At 37.0% G+C, this 14,362-nt stretch overlaps 1 protein-coding gene across 3 annotated transcripts in view; it reads left to right on the top strand.

Annotated features, from left to right (window-relative positions):
* srsf7b (serine and arginine rich splicing factor 7b) overlaps positions 1-14,362 on the top strand; it is a 28,284-nt gene that overhangs the window by 12,136 nt on the left and 1,786 nt on the right. For 2 of the 3 annotated variants that reach the window (XR_015758502.1, XM_043696402.2), the window contains exons 2-8: positions 387-567; positions 4,630-4,806; positions 5,728-5,802; positions 5,891-5,968; positions 8,471-8,524; positions 10,806-10,853; positions 11,849-11,884. Coding sequence is in view for 1 of the 3 variants with exons in the window: in XM_043696402.2 (XP_043552337.1) it covers positions 387-567; positions 4,630-4,806; positions 5,728-5,802; positions 5,891-5,968; positions 8,471-8,524; positions 10,806-10,853; positions 11,849-11,884 (649 nt within the window). In the remaining 2 variants the exon portion in view is untranslated. The remainder of the gene's footprint in view (positions 1-386; positions 568-4,629; positions 4,807-5,727; positions 5,803-5,890; positions 5,969-8,470; positions 8,525-10,805; positions 10,854-11,848; positions 11,885-14,362) is intronic. The other variant, XR_015758503.1, reaches the window with a different exon arrangement.

Genomic DNA, 14,362 nt, shown 5'->3' on the forward strand with positions numbered 1-14,362 from the left:
ATGTTGCACTTCACATGCCTCCATAACAAATAATTTTTGCATTCATTAACAGAGAACCTTCTTTAAAAAATGTGTAGAGATTTTTCACTTCATGTTAAGTCGGAGTACTGTGGAATAGAATCCTTTATTGCCTTTTAAATAGATGTCTTTGTATGCTAAACATTTCTGTTCTTAGATAAGAGATTCATTTTTATCACTTGAGATTTTCTCCCTTTCCTGTTTCTCTTAGTACAATAAAACAGTGCAGTAAGGTTTATGTTTTTTAAGTATGTACCTAAAGTGCACAGTCCAATAGTTATCAGATAGTTAAGTGTTGTATATTTAAAGTAGTTTTTATTTAGTGTTTTGTTTCGTAGACTAATGATGTCTGATGTGCATCTCAACAGAAACCAAGGTCTATGTAGGTAACTTGGGAACAGGTGCCGGTAAAGGGGAACTAGAGCGTGCATTCAGCTACTACGGACCACTGAGGACAGTCTGGATAGCACGGAATCCCCCTGGTTTTGCTTTTGTGGAGTTTGAGGAGCCTCGAGATGCTGAAGATGCTGTTCGTGGTTTGGATGGCAAGTAAGTAAACTTTAAAGGGGATCTATACCCCCTTGGTAAAGTCACTGCTTTCATTATTAATTGCTGATCTTTCAAATTACTTAATATGAATGTTTTCAGCTGTTTTTTAAAAATCTGCTCAGAGCACAGTTGTTTGGTTGTGAAGGTACTAAAGGGCAGGTTTGTTTCCTTAAAAGTAGTGATAGAAATAATAGTGAATGTGCAACCTTTCCTATAATATTAATGTCAATATGCAGGAACTTTCAGTATTTAGGAACATAGTGGGCATTGTGTGCTCTGATCAGGAAAAAACAACATCTGAGGATCATTCACTGTACTTTAAATGAGGGAATGAATAATGAAAGGACTGACTTTATCATTTGGATTTAGCTCCCCTTTAAATATGGGCAGTTGTCAGTGAGTGACAAATGTATAAAATTGTTGTATATATGTGTGTGTGACTGTTGTGCTTGGTATCCATACATTTTTTTTATTTATTACAATAAATACAATAGTGTATGGATAAAAAAACTATGACAGCTGCCATTACTGTAACCAAACCTGTATGAAACACTCGTGTGGTCTGACACCTGTGGAAATGATCAATTGTTTCCACAGTTGTCATGTCATTCACCAGCATACCAGTGCTATTTTCCCATCAGAGAGCCTGTCCAGTAACTGAATCTGTGTATGATTGTTTTTCAGTTTTTTTTAAGGTATTACCTGCCAGTCAAATTCTAACCAGTTAAGAGCCTTGTTTGACTGATTTTACTGCTTAGCTTATTCTACCAGTTTCTCCTTGTGTACTAAGCATTCAGTGGTTAGAAGGAATGGAGATACTTGCTCCTAAATGTCTGTAAATACTGCACTGTAATCTTCCCATTTTGCAGGAAGTACCTAAATCCAGTATAAGCAGTCTAGAGTATAAATCTGTGTTGTTGATTAAAGGGTTCCAGACTTCTTTTGCCAATGCCTCCCCTTTCAGAAATTTGTATGGGCTCAACCTTTTGAGCAACAGTTGGGGGAATAATTAATATGAAACCAGCAACATCAAACCATAATGGTCTTTTGATTGTGTATGACTTCAATTGAAGTTAACAAAATAAAGAAGAACATGAAGTCAACTGGGGTGTTTGATATTGACTCTTTTTAGCATTATTGACAAACAAATACTTCCCTACCCCTGTCTTTTTGCTTGGAGGATTTTGTTTTCTCAGCACAATTAATATTGATTCAGACAGCAATATAAATTGCACTGACCTTGCATTATACAACTAAATAAATCAAATTTGAAAATTAATGCTTAATTTTGGAGAGTTTCAACCACAAATCAGTCTTTTAGGCTTCTATAATTGTTCAGCTATGTAAATACTGAAAAAAAAATCTTAATTCTCACATACTTTGAAATAACACAAGCAAATAATAAATAGGCTAATAGGGGCATTGGATTTGAAGTGAGATCCGGCATTGATCAAAAAGCAAAACTTGAAAATTTTCTGAAAACAAAATGATCGACATGTCTTTTAAGATCTGATGCCATCAGAAATTTACTACAGAATCCTGTTTTGATTCCAGACAAAATAATTCAGAATTATATCTTTAACCGAGGTCTGATATTTCTCAGTCCATAATAGCAGAAGGCAATATTAGGAATATGGCTCATAGGCAGCTTTGAAAAGACTGATCCCAGCATATCATGTTGTTTCAGTAGTACCTGATCAACTTTAATTAGTCCAACTTTTATATCTAGAAATCAGCATGAATTCAAACATCTTGTGATGTGATTGCCTTATGCCATGTTACATGTTTTACACTCTTCCTTTGAATTTCAACTTAAATCTGCTCAATTTCTTAACAGTTTAAAGTAATTTATATTTTCTGAAGTGCCTCCTGTCTGCGAGGTTGTATTGGTGGCTCACCCTTCAGCCAGCCTGTGGTCATTGCTCCCATCCCCTGGCATCTTTGTCTGCCTAGGGAACTGCTGCTGCTAATAGCTTGACTGTCATATCCTTTTAATTTCAGGCTGCCTATACTTGAAGATACATTTACCCATTTGTTCGTCTGAACGAACCTTGGATTCCCCTTGCCAGTTTCATTGCCGGGATCTGTCCCTATGCTTGTGCTAATGCTCCCTTCTGAATATTTTTGAGATAGTTTAAAAGTGATTCCTTTTGGATTTTTGTTTCGTATGGAAAAGCGCTTTTGGCTTCACTTGTCCCAATCCCTTTATTGTATGCCAGAGATTTAGAACCTGTGTTCGAACTAGAAGTTTGAACATAATTTGGGCTTTAGTGAAGCACTTTGGCACACTGTCCAATTCTTCTATCCTTTTCAATTTTTAATGGGTTCTGTTGTGGATTTGAGGACTTCCTTTATTGCTCACTGAAATACATTTGAACTATGGCTAAGATATTGTAAGTTTAATGTTGCATCATAGTTTGGTTGATTTTTGAAATATCATCCAGTTGTTTGTTGCAAGAAGAGTTTCGTATGGCCAACTAAAGTATGTAAGAGTGCTCTCAGCAATTTCAGCAATTCTGATTTACACCTAAATGTAAATACATTTTATTTAAAAATGACCACATGAGTATTATATGGTGTGGAGGGAAGTGAAATACAGTTTTTGATTTGCACTTTGGGAGAGATTAATTTTCCTGCGACTTTGTCGCTCATGAATTGTTAACTTTGACAGTGGGCAAATTGTATTTCTTGCTCTTTATCCAGTATCTTTGGTCAGCTGACATTAATAGGCTATTTAAAATTTCTCTAAATAATAGTTCTGATCTGTGGTTCCAGATATTCCACAGGAGCAGAGATACAAATAACTGCCTCAACTCCAGTTTCAAAATAAAACTTTGATATGAGCATACAAGGCTTTGGCTTGACTTTTTGTCTCCTTTTTGCCTTTTCCCTTCACAGAGAAAGTAAAGATAACCCGTTTTTACTAAAATGTGGTAAATGCCATAAAAATCATTTTACTTAAAGTAAAAATAATAATGAATTTGTTTAGATGCACAAGTGTTGGCATCCGTCCCAGTTAAACTTTTGTAATGGTAATCTCATTTCCTTTTATCAAAATGAATTCTCCTGTCTTCTGTCACAGCTTTATTGGTGTCTAATTTTTTTATCTGACTTCTTTCATGATTCTCACTTTCCTTTCATACTCCAAACTTCAAATTAAGTCAGACACCTGAGTCAATGGATAATACATTGCCACACTGGACCTTCTGTTTAAAAAGTAGAGGCACAGAGTATCTTTTTAAGACACCATGTTTTGCTAACTTGTGAACTGAAGTTTGACTTTTTTTGCTGTAAACGTAACTGCTCAAAGTGTTAAGATTTAATTTTCATTTAAGTGGATGGAGTTACTGTGCGACTCTCTGCTCAGTTAAATGGTGCGGTGCTTTTAACCTTACAAATACTGTTGATTTGCTTCTGTTTTGCTTTAATTTTGTGTGTTTTTGATCTGTCTCAGCTGTGATACTGTTTTTTTTCCAGTCTAGTTTCAAGAAAGGTAGGTACTGTTTGTCGTCTCCTCTTCCCCTGCCATGTACTTTTCCTCCTTACCCTTCCCATTCAAATTGTTTTTGATTTTGATTGGTTTGGATTTTATCCTTTAGGATGTCGGGAGACCTTTTTTTAGATTTTGGTCAGATCTTCAACTGCCTTTCCTGCTATTCTTCCCATATCAGACAGGTTTGCTTATGCAAATGTTGCCAAGCGACTTTTAATGTGACGAGCTTCATCGTAAGTTTATATTTCCATATTTGGCCTTTCATGCATTGGTGAACTAGTGTTCACCTCCCTCTTGTAGGAGAAAACTTGTACAGGGGTAAAAAGGAATCTGAATAATCTGATTTATTGATATGTTATAATAGGTGTTGAAACTATAGAAATTGCAGAGGTCCAAACAATTTGCATTTAACTGTATGCATCATAAGGTGAGGGACAGGTGAAGGCTGTTGAAGCCTTCAAGTGCCAGCCATTTCATAGAGATAGTATTGTTTTAGTTACATCTTTTAACTGATGCTTTATGAAGGATTGTCTTTGACTTTATGTAAACACTAATTTCTTTAACTTAAGGGTAATTTGCGGCTCACGTGTTCGAGTGGAATTATCAACAGGAATGCCACGCCGCTCACGCTTTGAGCGGCCACCAGCACGCCGACCCTTTGACCCAAATGATCGGTGTTATGAATGTGGAGAAAAGGGTCATTATGCTTATGATTGTCATCGCTATAGCCGACGCAGAAGGAGCAGGTATGAGTTGCCAATCTCTATGACTTCTAGTATTGCTTTAAAAATTTAAATTTAAGTATATTTAAGCAACTTTATTTTAAACTGAATAAAGAAATGCAATATTTATCATTTTTGCTTTATAATTAAGTGATAATCAGGCCTTGTGGCAATTTTTGCTTGACTTTTTGAGTTTCACTGTGAATGTTTTGAATATTAATGATCCACCTGGTCCAAACCTTTCAGGTTTCTTCGTTTGAGTCAGTCACCGCGATTCAGAATGTCGTGAGCCTCATGATATCAGGCTAAGGCATCTAGCAAATCCAACAGTTTTGATGCGCCTAGAGCATACGGTGATTGGCATGAGGCCAGATCCCCTCGAGAACCTGCTACAACTAGCTTCACCTTAAGATTCTTTTGAGGGCAGAAAATGTTTGAGAATGAGACAAGGTGATCGCCGTTATGCTGTAAATTGGCTTTCAATTGGGCCCCTTTCTAGAGGAACGCCAGATTGACCGCATTCCCTCGTAGACAAACCATCCTGCGTCAATCAAGCCTCACTTTGGCTCATTTGGCTGTCAGTTTGATCGTCGTTAGATTGAAGAACATCTAGATGCTGCGATGGTCTGATAGATACTTCTAGATCGCCTAGATCTGCTAGACCTTGGTCCAAAGAGAGGGTCGACTGACCTGCAAACTTGCAAGGTTTACTTTACGTACCACTTACAAAGTGTTTTTACAATGCACAGAATACTAAAAACTATGTAAAACTTTTAACTGAATCTACGTTATGTAGATTTAATCTAAAAAATAGGGCCCCACGTTGTCTTCAAACTGACAAATGCATACTATATTGTAGCAATCTTGTTTTGACTCCAGCAGAGGTATTCCAAGATTTTAAATCTGAATTGTTAAATTTAATACTGCATTCTTCTGTTAAACCAGGTCTAGGACTAGATCACGTTCACGCTCACGGGGAAGAAGGTATACCCGTTCACACAGCCGTAGTCGTGGCAGAAGGTATATCTTTGATTATCAGGTTAAGATTTGAGAAATGAAGCCTTCAGTTTCTACATATCCATTTTAAAATGACCTATTTTTAAATTAGGTCCAGGTCTTTTTCTCCTCGGAGGTCCAGGTCTTTCTCTCCAAGAAGGTCTCGGTCATTCTCTCCTAAAAGGTCCAGGTGAGTGAACATTTTTCATTTTCTTCCTTTTTCCAGTTTTTGAAATATATGATACTACAAATTGTGTTTTTTATTCCCCATAGGTGCAATCACTGGGATTTAGGCATATGTACTTTGTTGCCTGATAATTGTTTGAGAAATTTGATTTGCAATGAAAGAACTTATTTGTTAGTGCGACACTGAGAAGTTGCCATTATAAGAAATATATTAAGTAATTTGGTGCTGCAAACTTTGAGTTTTATACAAATAATCTTTCTCTTAATTTGCATGCATGTAGATGACAGCATTTTGGTCAATATAGTCATTTACTATCAATCTACCTTTACATTTGGGCAAATTGTAACCTATTTTTACTTAATCTTTTTGACTGTTGCCAGGCTACTTCCTTTCTTTGTGTCTAAGCTTCAGCTTATGACCACCTTTACTGTGGGCTTTTGACTATTGGGTTTTTCTTCAAGATGAAGCATGGCAATGCTGTTTGGATGTTATAGTTTCAATGTGCCAAATGGAAAGATACTGTTGAAATGGAACTATTTAATGTAATATTAGTATTTTTATTTGTTGTTCATGGGATGTCGATGTCACTGGGTCAGCCAGCACTTTTTTACCCAGAGGGCAGTTAAGTGGCAACCACATTACTGTCGGTCTCAAGTCATGTGATAAGGGCAGCGGAATTCCTTCCTGAAAGAATATTAATGAACCAATCAGCAATGGTTTCATGGTCTTCATTAGGAGTCCTAATTCCATGTTTTTATTGGATTTTAATTCCACCATCTGCGTGGCAGGATTCAAACCAGAGTCCCCAGACATTGATTAGGGTCTCTGGATTAACAGTCTGGTGATAATATTGTTAGGCTATTGCCTCCCTTTTTAACTGGTTCTGTAAATGTTCTTTCTAGAAAGTTCTTGGTTTTCATTTGATAGTAACTCCGTGTAATGGTCGAAATTGAGTGTTAGTAATTGGTAATCTTAGCTGCAGACTTCATTCTGTCTTTCTCAGTTGCATCATTTTTAAGAATTTATTTTAAGTCTTCTGGCTTTATTATGGTTTTGTTGACTTGTGACACCTGATGTGAATCTTTCTCAGCTATTCTGGAGACTGCAATGAAGCAACACAGTTTACCCAGAACATTGAATGGTGCGCAAGTGCTACATCTGGGAAAACAAAAGCAAAATGTACTAATGCTGCCACTTTGCTATTGAGTTTGTATGAAAATGATGTTGACGTTGCCAGCAATGCTGACTTTTAATATTTTTGAAGGCATGTCTGTATGAAGCTTCACTTGTATTTTAGAGGGATGATATAAGGTAATTTGCATATATTATCTGCTAGTACAGCCCAAAATCTGTAGCTTTTTATCCCTACCATCTCGAGCAGAATTGGTGTTTGTAGACAGAAGCTGATTGTCATCTAATGCACGTGATTATGTAGGTGCTCATTTCTGCAAATCCCTTACTATATTCTTGTAATGTGAAGTTGATGTAATCACAGCATGCAAATGCATTATTGCCCTTATCAGCTTCTGGGAATTGTAAGAGATTAGATGTGTACAAATTATCTGTCTACTAAACTTGCTTTATTGATAGCTTACAGAATTTTGAATGTGGCACCCTTTGTAACAAAGAAAATTGGTATTTACTGGGATTCTTGTCTGACCACAAACATTATCCTATGATATTAAGTTTTCTTTGATGCATTATCCCTGCAAACTCTTGGAGACATTGGCGTCATGGTAGTGTCACTGGGCTAGTAATTCAAAATCAAGGGACAAAATTCGAATCCCACCATAGGAGATGGTGAAATTTCTATTGAAATATTGGACAAAAAGCTTGTCTAGTGGCAAACATGTAATAACTGTTGATTGTTATTTAAAGCCCATTGGGATCGCAACTGTCCTTTAGGAAAGGAAATATGCCATCCATACCTTGTCTGGCCTACTTGTGACTCCAGACCCACAGCATTATGATTGACTCTTAACTACCCTCTGCGCAGTTGGAGGTAGGCAATAAATGCTGGCCTGGCTAGTAACCCCCTCGTTCCATGAAAAGGATTTAAAATAGGAGCTATGTTATATGTTTCAACAGATTTTAGAATAGTTAGTGATTCAGTTTTCATAAAATCCTGAAAACGATTGGCTGTCCCCAGTAGAAATGAGTCAAAAATTTCCTCTGCAGCAAACCTTTAAACTGTTGAAAATTGTCTTTTTTTATGCTTGCAAAATGATAACAATACGCGATTTATTTTTAAGCTTATTCTCAGCTAGGTTCTTTCCAGGAAAGATTGAGTTCTTTACAATGCAAACTAAATTGCAAAATTTCCTCACTGCTCAGAAATTATTGTAATGGCACTGCCTTGCTGGAGTTGACTTGACTTGAATTTCTTTATGGGTGACATGTAGATGCTTGAAGTGTTTTTTTTCCCAATGTGCCCTGTGAATATTTCCTAGTAGCCTACTTTTCCTATATCACCAAAAGGGTCAATGCTTTTGTTTCTCTTCATAGGTCTAGATCAAGGTCACGGTCCAGATCCAGGTCTCTGTCGAGACAGAGAAGCAGGTTAGTTTAGTTTTCTCCTTCCATTCTAATAATTGACAGGTGCACATTTGATAAGTTGTCAATTACGTAGGGGCTGTGTCAGATACAGTTGAGTCAAATATGATGCCTAGTTAAAGTAAAATTTAGAAGCCTATTTGAAGAAAGCTGTTTCAACAGTGCCCTCTAAACCATGACCTTTCGTATTACGAAGGATAAAGATAGTAAATACCTGGAAGAAGTACTAGGAACAATTCAGCCCCTCAATACTCTTTCCTGGCATCCGCCACATTCTGGGGAAGTGAATTCCAGAGATTCATGATCCTTTGAGAGAAGTAGTTTCTCATCACCTATTTTAAATTGCTATCCCTTATCCTAAAGCTATGACCTCTTGTTATAGATTGCCTCACAAGAGGAAACATCCTCTACATCTATGTTGTCTGTCCCCTTTGGTGTCTTACATTCCTCAATAAGATCTCTCATTCTTAAATTCTAGAGAACGTTGGTGTAAACTGTTCAATCTTTTTTCATAAGACAAACCATTGATCTCTGGTATCAATCTAGTGAATCACCTCTGAACTGTCTGCAAAGCCTCCCTTAAGAGCATGAAGACACTCTGCACTGTACTCCAAGTGTGGCCTCACTAATGCTTTGTACAGTTATGGCAACGCTTCCATACTTTCATACTCTATTACTTTCACAATGAATACCAAAATTCCACTTGCCTTTCTTATTCCCTGCCATACCTCATTCAGTTTCAGTGATTCATGTACAAAAACACCCAGATCCCTCTGCACTGAAGTACTGTGAAGTTTCTCTCTATTTAGTCAATAGGGTTACCTTTCAGTTCCACTGACCACAAAGGCTGACTTCACACTTCTGTTATACACCATCTACCAAATTTTGACCCATTCACAAAATCTGTCCATAATTCATTGGTAAATTTCTTGTTTCTTTATTGCAATTTAATTTCTGACTGATTTGTGTCATCTGCAAATTTGGTTTGTCTGCATGTCTATGTCTGCATTCAAGTCATTAATGTAGATTGTAAATAGTTGGGGCTTGAGGTCTAAACCCTGTGGTGCCCCACTAGTTACATGCTGCCAACCAGAAAAAGGCCCATTTATCCTAACACTACTTTCTGTTGGTTAGCTAATTTTCTGTCCAAGCTAATAAATTATCCTTAACCCCATGTGACCTTGTGTGGCATAACCTATTGTGTGGCACCTTATCAAATGCCTTCTAAAAGACCTGATATAATATACATGTTGGATTATCTACTTCACTTGTTAAAATGTTTGAAGAACTCTAGCAAATTATTCAAACACTATTTACCCTCCATGAAACCATGCTGACTTTACTGGATTGGGTTATGACTTGCCAGGTGTCCTGTTATTAGTTCCGTGATAATGAATTCTAACAATTTCCCATTGACAGATATTCAACTAACTGGTCTGTTGTCTCATACTTTCTGCCTGCCTCTCTTTTTGAATAAGGGTCTTTATAATAGCAGTTTCACAATCCACTGGAACCTTTCCTACACCCAGGAAATTTTAAAGTATTATAACCAATGGATCCACTATCTCTGTCGCTTCCTTTTAAGACCTAGGATGTAGGCCATTAGGCCCTGGGGATTTGTCTGTCTTAAAACTTAATAGTTTGTTCAATATATTTTCCCTACTGATCATTCTAAGTTCCTCCTTTTCTATAACCTTTGCATTATTCTTCAAGCAGGCAGCAATTACATTAGTTATTGGGAGGAACTTTCTACCAATTTTTCAAAATGTTAACAACTTGTCCATCAAGCTGCACCACATTTTGGATCACAAACCTTAATGTGAGGCAGAGCAGTGGCAGAGAAGGAAAGGAGATCACTCTTGCTCTTGGGATTATGGGATACCCTGTTCTATGTGCCCAAAGATCTCTGGGTCAAGAATTGGTTTGTTTAGTCATATGAAGACCTGTGGCATAAACTCTTGGTCCTAAGTAGATGCCATCCTCGAGTCAAGGCAGAGCTGATGAAGAATGGGAGCTTTCGAGGGAGATTCAGCAGGTTCTACAGTATAAAGTATCTTGTCCAAAAAATATAGAGACAAAGATTGTATGACATGAGTTGGTGCTGCAATAAGCAATTACATTAAAAGCACAAAGAGAATAACTCTATTGGCTTGCTACGATGTTGAAAATAGACAATTGAGAGACTTGCATAGATGTGAAATAATTTACTCACAAGTGGGGAATATGTTTAATCTGAAGGTAATACATTTTGTTGCTGTCAGCTAGCACCTTTATTTTGTTTTAATAGGTCTCTATCTCCCTTAAGAAGATCCCAGTCTGGATCACCGGTTCGAAGGTGAGGAAACTAAATAAAACTCTTTTAAAACATTTAAGTTTTCCTAATGTTTGCCCTCCAATATCAGTTTATAAGTGGGGCTTCTGATGCTTCAGGGTTTTCCATAACTACATACAAGGTAGTTATGGACTTGCTCCCAACTATCTAAAAGTAAAGTTGAGCCAGTTGGTGATAGCTGTGCAAAATTAATATGTATAACTGTTTATCTGTCATTTCAGGGATTCTACTATTAAAGTACTGTTAACATAGCTGTGATCGGATGTCTTGCATTCTAGTCATTGCATGTTAAAATACACAAATGCTTTCTGTGTTATGGGAGCCAGGTTCCAAATGGGTATTGTTTTATCGGTGCGGCCTGAATTTGAATTACGCCCAAACTGATCATTTGAGTTTTTGATTAAGTCAGCTTGGTCATTCTGAACCCTTGCACTACACAATTGCCCACCAATTAGTGAAGTTGGTTAATACAGAAAATTTGAAAAAAGGCGATATTATTTTGAGATTATTCTGTTGTTCAGGTAAATTAGAGGGAGTTTCACTCTGCAATTTTCTTTGTGGTACCTGATGGGGTATGATGCTACCCAGCTCCCCTCAAATAATATTCTTGAATGTTGGTGAAAAGAAATGTACTTGTACCTTTTTATATTGCATTCATCAATTGAAATACCAGAATGCCAAATTTTAAACAATCTCAACAGTTTATAGTTTAGGAGAAAGGGTTGGCTTATGTGCAGTTGTGGTGAAAGCAATAGGGAATTAAGTTGCTCACACTTCCAGATAATTTAAAAAGTGTGCAGGACTTGAACAGTATTTTGTTTGCAGGGAAACTGTGTAAAATGTGCAGTGTGTTTCTCGCCAGTGTAAATAAAGTAGGTTATAAGAGCAACACATTATCTTAAATTTATTTAGTGTAACTATTAGTATATTCTGAATTATCCTATATGTGATTGATCTGGATGGTTTGCTAACCTTTGTACTTTCATTTCTTAAAACAGTCGCTCAAAGTCAAGATCACTTTCACCAAAGCGAAGGTAAGGAATTATTTTTTAAGTAACATTTTATGCTCAATTACCATACAGTCTGACTTTGGTTTGGGGCACAAAAGATTAGGTCAATCAAAAAAGGTGGTTAAGTGACAATTTTAAAGTGGAAATACTGTTTGAAGGAGGAGAATTTCCAACATAATTTAAGCAGATTGAATAGGTTTCAGTTTTGCCATTTTCTGTAATTTTGCATTGATTATAATGATCTGTGCTGATAATCTTCCACTAGATGGAGCATGGTTAAATTAACAGTAATGAGAGGTATTGCATTTTTCTTTGTTAAACAAACAAACAACTTAAAACAAATTAAAGATTTGTGAATTAGGAATTTACAGTACATGTGGTATTGTATTTCAATTTTGATGGTACAACTATAATTTTTAGTCTCTACATGAACCTAAGTTCAATTTTACCATTCCGTCACTGAAGTTGCAATTTTCAGTAACGTAATCCTGAATTTGATGGCACCCTGTATCTAAGATCCTATCTGTCAAATTAGGCACAGCCTTAATTCGTGATATTTAGATAAAAATTGTTAAAGGTGTGTATGCTACGTTAAATAGGATAGATTACTTTAAAGGATGTTATTACTTGAAGATATCCACTATTAACAATTGAAATATTGTGTACAGTAGATTCACCTGCCATACTTATTAGACATTTTCATGAAAGTAATTTATTAAAGTGAATGAAATAATGTTGTTTCATGTCAGATACCCTTACGTAAATGAAAGATTTCACTTTAAAAATACAGCTTCTAAATTACTTTGTTCTCACTGAACAGCAATTATTTGGGATGGGAGGTTTCAAACACTTGGCATTGTCAAATTCCTAGATGGCATATAGCGTAACACAGAGTGTGATATTTTGTCAAAAATCAGGATTCAAATGAAGAAGACACCACATACAAATTCTATACTCTTGCTTAACTCACTACTTGAGATGGAGCATAATATGGAAAAATGAGAGTTTGTCCACTTTGGCAGGAAGGATGGAAAAGTAGACAATTATTTAAATGGAGAGACTGCAGAAAGCTGCAAGATAGCTACAGAGAGATTAGGGAAACATTATATAAATCACAAAAGACAAGCATACAAGTTCAGGTAATATGGAAGGCAAAATAAATCTTTATTCCAAATGGAATAGAGTACAAAAAGAGGGAAGTCTTGTTAAAACTGCAAAACATCGATTCAACAACAGTTGGAATAGTTTTGGCTCCTTTTCTTAGGAAAGATTGGAGGCAGTCCAGAGACAGTACGTTATGTTGATCCCAGGTATGGAGAGAGTGCCTTATGAAGAGAGTGCCTTATGAAGAGAGTGCCTTATGAAGAGAGTGCCTTATGAAGAGAGTGCCTTATGAAGAGAGTGAGTAGGTTGGGCCTGTACACATTGGAGTTTAGAAGAATGAGAGGCAACCTTGTTGAAGCATAAGGATTCTTAGGGACTTAAGGTGGATGCTGGGAGATTGCTTCCTCTTGTGGGAGAGTCTAGGACTAGAGGACATAGGGTAGTAAATCTGTGAAATACATTTACTGTAGAGGTTGGGTTATTCAGTATATTTGAGGCAACATAGAGGGTTATAAGGAAAAGAAGGGAAGTGGAGTTAAGGATCATCAGGTCAACCGTGATCTCATTGAGCAACAGAACAGACTCGATGGGCTGAATGTTATAGATGGGATGATGTTTCAGTACAGAGGGATGTAGATGTCCTCGAAAATGAAATTTTTTTAAAAATCACTGTACAAATACAGCAAGTAGTTAGGAAGGCAGAGAATCTGTTGGCCTTTAAAGCAGAGGGATTTGAATATAAAAGTAGGGAAGTCTTGTTACAATTGTGCAGGACATTAATAAAACAACAACTGTGGTACTGTAGAGTGTTTTAGTTGTCTTAAGGATTTGAGGCAGTTCAGAGAAAGTTCACTAGATTGATTCTTGGGATAAAGGAGTTGCTCAACAAGGATGGTATTCAGGAGAATGAGAGCTGTTTACTTTTTTTTAGTTTAGATTACCTACAGTGTAGAAACAGGCCCTTCGGCCCAACAAGTCCACACCGATCCTCCGAAGAGCAACCCATCCAGACCCATTGGGCAATTTGCACTATGGGCAATTTAGCATGGCCAATTCACCTAACCTGCACATTTTTGGACTATGGGAGGAAACCCACGCAGACATGGGGAGAATGTGCAAACTCCACACAGACAGTTGCCTGAGGCGGAAATTGAACCTGGGTCTCTGGCACTGTGAGGCAGCAGTGCTAACCACTGTGCCACCACGCCGCCGATATGTAGTTTGATGGGGACAATCTAGAACTGGGGGGCACAGTTTCAAAATAAGATGTCTCATTTAAGATGGAGATGGGGAATTTCTTGAGGATTGTTAACCTTTGGAATTCTCTTCCCAGGTAAGCAGTGGTCATTGAATATATTTGAGGCTGTTAGATTTTTGATCGGACATTAAGGGTTATTA

Source organism: Chiloscyllium plagiosum, unplaced genomic scaffold (genome assembly GCF_037043375.1).
Source record: "Chiloscyllium plagiosum isolate Xiang-an unplaced genomic scaffold, Cpla_swu_hap1 HiC_scaffold_10, whole genome shotgun sequence".
Taxonomy (NCBI): domain Eukaryota; kingdom Metazoa; phylum Chordata; class Chondrichthyes; order Orectolobiformes; family Hemiscylliidae; genus Chiloscyllium; species Chiloscyllium plagiosum.